Below are 3,938 nucleotides of genomic sequence, written 5' to 3' on the forward strand. Positions count from 1 at the left end.
TCTTGACTTTTATTACTTAAAAAAGCTGCATATTTATTTTGCTTTCTGACTCTGTGCTTGTGCCTTCAACACTTTCACAACAATTTTCTGCTCCTCAATAAGGAAAGCCCGCTTGATCCTAGGAAGAAAAACAAACCAGTTATTTTTTTTAACACGGGAAAGGCACCATTACAAGATGCAGCAAGCAATCAAAAGCCTAGAAAAAATGCTCAGAAATCCACACAGCTTATGAAATTACATGAACATTTATGGAGGGCAATTCTCTATTCCCAACTAGCCTTGACAGCTTTGTGATCAGCTCTAAAATATAGGCTGTGCTGGCTAGTTTTGTCGACCTGAAACAAGCTAATCATACAGAAGAGGGACCCTCAATCAAGAAAATTCCCCCAGCTGGGCCTGTGGGTAGTGAATGGGTGCCTTAAGAAAGAAGGCTGAGAGCCAGAGAGCAAGCCAGCAAGCAATGTTCCTCCATGGCCTTTTGCTTCAGTTCCTCCTACCTGTGAGTGAAAATGAAATGACACCCAGCCCCACAAGCTGCCTTTAGTCATGGTTATCACTGCAATGGAAACCACACAATACTCCAGGGTGACAAGACTGGCACTTAAGATAGCTTCTGGCTAATATAGTTCCTGTATCAGGTTCCAGGACATGTTATATTATTGTCTGAGAATAGTTTAATCATTTATGGTTTTTCATAAAACCCAGCTAGCTGCTGGAAACTAGAACTCAGGGGTGAAGAAAGGAGCCCAAGACACCGTCTTAATTGACAGACCCAAATGTAGATTCCGTAGGTCATGAACCTAATACACCAAACATCTAACTCTCACAGCCTGAAACCCACAACCCTAAACTGCCTGTATCAGGTCAAACACCACACTCTGGAATCCTTTCTGTTTGCACCAGTAAGGTTTAGCCTCAAATGCCTACGCAGGGTCTTCAGCTCCATGAAATTTCTCTTCTAACCTTTATTATTTGAAGTTCAGTTTGTCTAACTCACAGAATATTTGTCCTGTATTTGTATTAATGTATTAGGCCTTACCCCTAACAACTTCCACACGTAGGAGAACAGATGGTTGTCAACAAAATTTGCTAAAAACTTGGTTAGAGCATTCTGTAAAACTACCCAGTCCAAACTCCACCTCTGAATGTTCTCATCAATTCCATTCTTTCTATGGACACTTTGGGCACTGCCCTTACTAACTGTCTGAATTTAAAGCAGGAAGTGCTTTCTTCACTAAAACCCACCAACCCAGAGAATTTATCCAGGTGCACTTGAATGTTATCCAGAATACCACTCTTATGACCACCCTTCTAATATACAAAATATTTAGCCCCCTCCCCACCAACTCCTCTTCAAGCCAGGGTTGCAAGGCAAGCACAACTTCCTCGTCCTGTGTAAAAAGCTTCTGTATTTTCCAAACCCTTATCTTGTTCCATGAATGACTTCACCACTTATTGTTTCTGGTTTACTAAATGACTCTCAGCTTTGCTTAAAATTCACCTCTCGCTAAAATGTTCTTAACCTGAGACCCTTCGTAACCTCTTCTACCTTTGTTGTCTGATACCTCCTAATTCAGCCACCCAAACCGACCCCATTCCTATACCTACAAGTGTCCCAGTGCTTACTAGCAAACACTAACTCAGTCTTTTTTTCTAAAAAAACCAAAGCCATTTTAAAGCTGGCCCCAAATTCTGACACAGCACGTATCTCCTACCAGCTGTCATGGGAAGACTCATGACGGCTGGCATACAGTGTATCAGAAACACCATGCCTTAGATAGCTCACTCACCTGTCGCGTACACACTTGGCACACATGGAACCACCGTAGGCCCTGCTGACGTGCTTCTTTGTCTTTGACAGTCTCATAAGGACTTTAGGCCTCACAGCGCGAACCTGTAGAATGAAGACTGCAGTTACCGGGTGGCACTTAGGTAGAAACAGACATTTCCTAACAACTGGCCGACTGCTTCACCTGGGAGGTGCCTGTCATTTCTCACAGTAGTTACTTTAAAAAACGGTTCATGTTCTTGGCAGGTGTGGACCCCAGATAGTTAACAATTCCCAATCATCTCAGTAGTAGTAAGCCTACCTTCACTCATTTCCCTACTTAGGGATTATGATTATCAAAGGGATACTCACCCCTCGAAGTCTGCCGGGGCACACACCACAGGCAGATTTAGGTGCTTTCCCAACCTTCTTGGTATACAGGTAAACAATCCTGTTGCCAGGGGTTCGAGACCTAGAGGAAGGGAGGTTGTAAGCGGCTCAGTATGTCATGAAGAAGGTAGTTATTTTATGGAGACAGTATTTTAATTTGTGAATACTTACAGCCTGGTTTTGTTAGAGGCTGTATTGTAGGAGAGCCTACGGCGGTATGTCAAGCGCTGGACCATTTTGAGTGCCTAAAATCAAAACAAACACCTTTCACTGTAAAGGTAAATCAAAGGTCAAAGCATCACCACGTATCTTACATTCATACAGTCATTCACACACAGCGCTCTTTCGAAGGCCCCGTTCTAAACAACTCCACATTTAAATTTTCTCTGCACTTAGACATGACTAATAATAGGCAACACTTTCCTATGGTAGTCAAAGAAGGGAGTTTGGTTAAAAGTATGGAGAGTTTGGGGTCCTTCCTCAAAGAGACTGTTTTTGTTTGGGGTTTAAACACTAGCCAGGAAAGCTGGAGAATCGCTGACTTAAAGGATGACAAGCGAGGACACTCGGGTAAATCCTCAGCAGTGCTACCTGCTGGCAATACAGAACCAGCTGCAGGCGTCTTTTGAGACACTGGGATTAAAATACGTAACTAGCTCAGCCTCCACAGTGCTGGCACATGGTATCTGCCTAGGATCTAGGTCTCGTCCCCAAGAGGCATGGCTGAGAAGGAACTCTCTTAATGGGAGCTGGGTTTCGTGCTGTTTAATAATCTAACTGCGTTCCTTAGCAAATCAGCTACACTGCGTTATCAGCGACCCTCCAATTCGCAGCGGCGATGCGTTTGGAACCCAGACCCAAAACAGGCTAGACAAGCGTCCTACCCGTAAGCATCACACACTCAACCCATGCATCTTCGTTTTAAAGTGGGCTACTTTAGAAGTCTCGACCCTGGGACAATTGGCCGAGCTGTCTATTTAACCCTACCCCAAGGAACAGAAGCACAGGGCAGGTGCAACCAAGCTGACCTGTCTTCCGCACCTCACCAACACTCGCCCCACCGCCAGGCACCGACACCGACGCACAAGACCAGTGTTAACGACCTGAGTCGCCACTATCTGATTTGTATCTTCATAACCAAGGCGGACCCCGCCGCCGCCCCTGGTATCCCGTCCCGCTCGCTGTTAGCCATCGGGACGGACATCAACGGGGAGGCAACCGGAGGCCGCGGTGCCCACTGTCGCGGTCGCCAAGCGTTTTATTACCAGGAACACAGCGGCTCGCTCCCCGCGTCCGGCGGCCGCGGCGCGGAGTTCCGGCTACTCACCGCCTCGGCAGCGCTGGAACGATCGAGGACTTTCCGCAGCTACGAGCCGAGGAGCCTCCCGCCACACACCTCTCCCCGCCCCGCACCCTCACGCCAGCCACGGCACCGTCCCCCGGGGCGTCCCGCCCGCCTAACTCCCCGGATGGCTGCGGATAGTAGACAGAACAAACACAGAGCAGAAACGAGCCGCCATACCTCTAAGCACCGTCCCCGGAAGAGGAAAAGGAAGAGGCAGGCGAGGTCAAGGGTCAAATCTGACTGCGCAGGAAAGGAAGTATGTCAGAGAAAGCGGCTATGAGGAGAGGGCGCCGCCATGTTGTACGGAAGAGGGTGCGCGGCGCTGTGTGGGCGGGGCCGCGTGGAGCCTCGGCTTTGCAGTGCGGCTTCCGTACGCGGGCCGGGTCTCTAGCCACGCGGACGGACGTCACGCGAAGAATTAAGTGGAGGATGGCT

General features: G+C 48.0%; 1 protein-coding gene across 2 annotated transcripts; it reads right to left on the reverse strand.

Annotated features, from left to right (window-relative positions):
* Positions 1-2: 2 nt before the first annotated feature.
* Rpl34 (ribosomal protein L34) lies at positions 3-3,717 on the reverse strand. Of its 2 annotated transcripts, none has more exons than XM_055628288.1 (5): positions 3,681-3,717; positions 2,330-2,403; positions 2,141-2,240; positions 1,791-1,894; positions 3-118 (listed from the first exon to the last, which is right to left on the reverse strand). In XM_055628288.1, exons 2-5 carry the CDS (start codon positions 2,392-2,394, stop codon positions 34-36), a joined length of 354 nt encoding a protein of 117 aa, XP_055484263.1. In that variant the 5' UTR covers positions 2,395-2,403; positions 3,681-3,717; the 3' UTR covers positions 3-33. The 2 variants fall into 2 exon arrangements, with proteins under 2 accessions (XP_055484263.1, XP_055484262.1); XM_055628287.1 differs by lacking the exon at positions 3,681-3,717 and adding an exon at positions 3,486-3,664.
* Positions 3,718-3,938: the final 221 nt, after the last annotated feature.

The sequence above is a fragment of the Psammomys obesus genome, unplaced genomic scaffold, assembly GCF_907164565.1.
Source record: "Psammomys obesus unplaced genomic scaffold, mPsaObe1.curated_primary_1811, whole genome shotgun sequence".
NCBI lineage: Eukaryota > Metazoa > Chordata > Mammalia > Rodentia > Muridae > Psammomys > Psammomys obesus.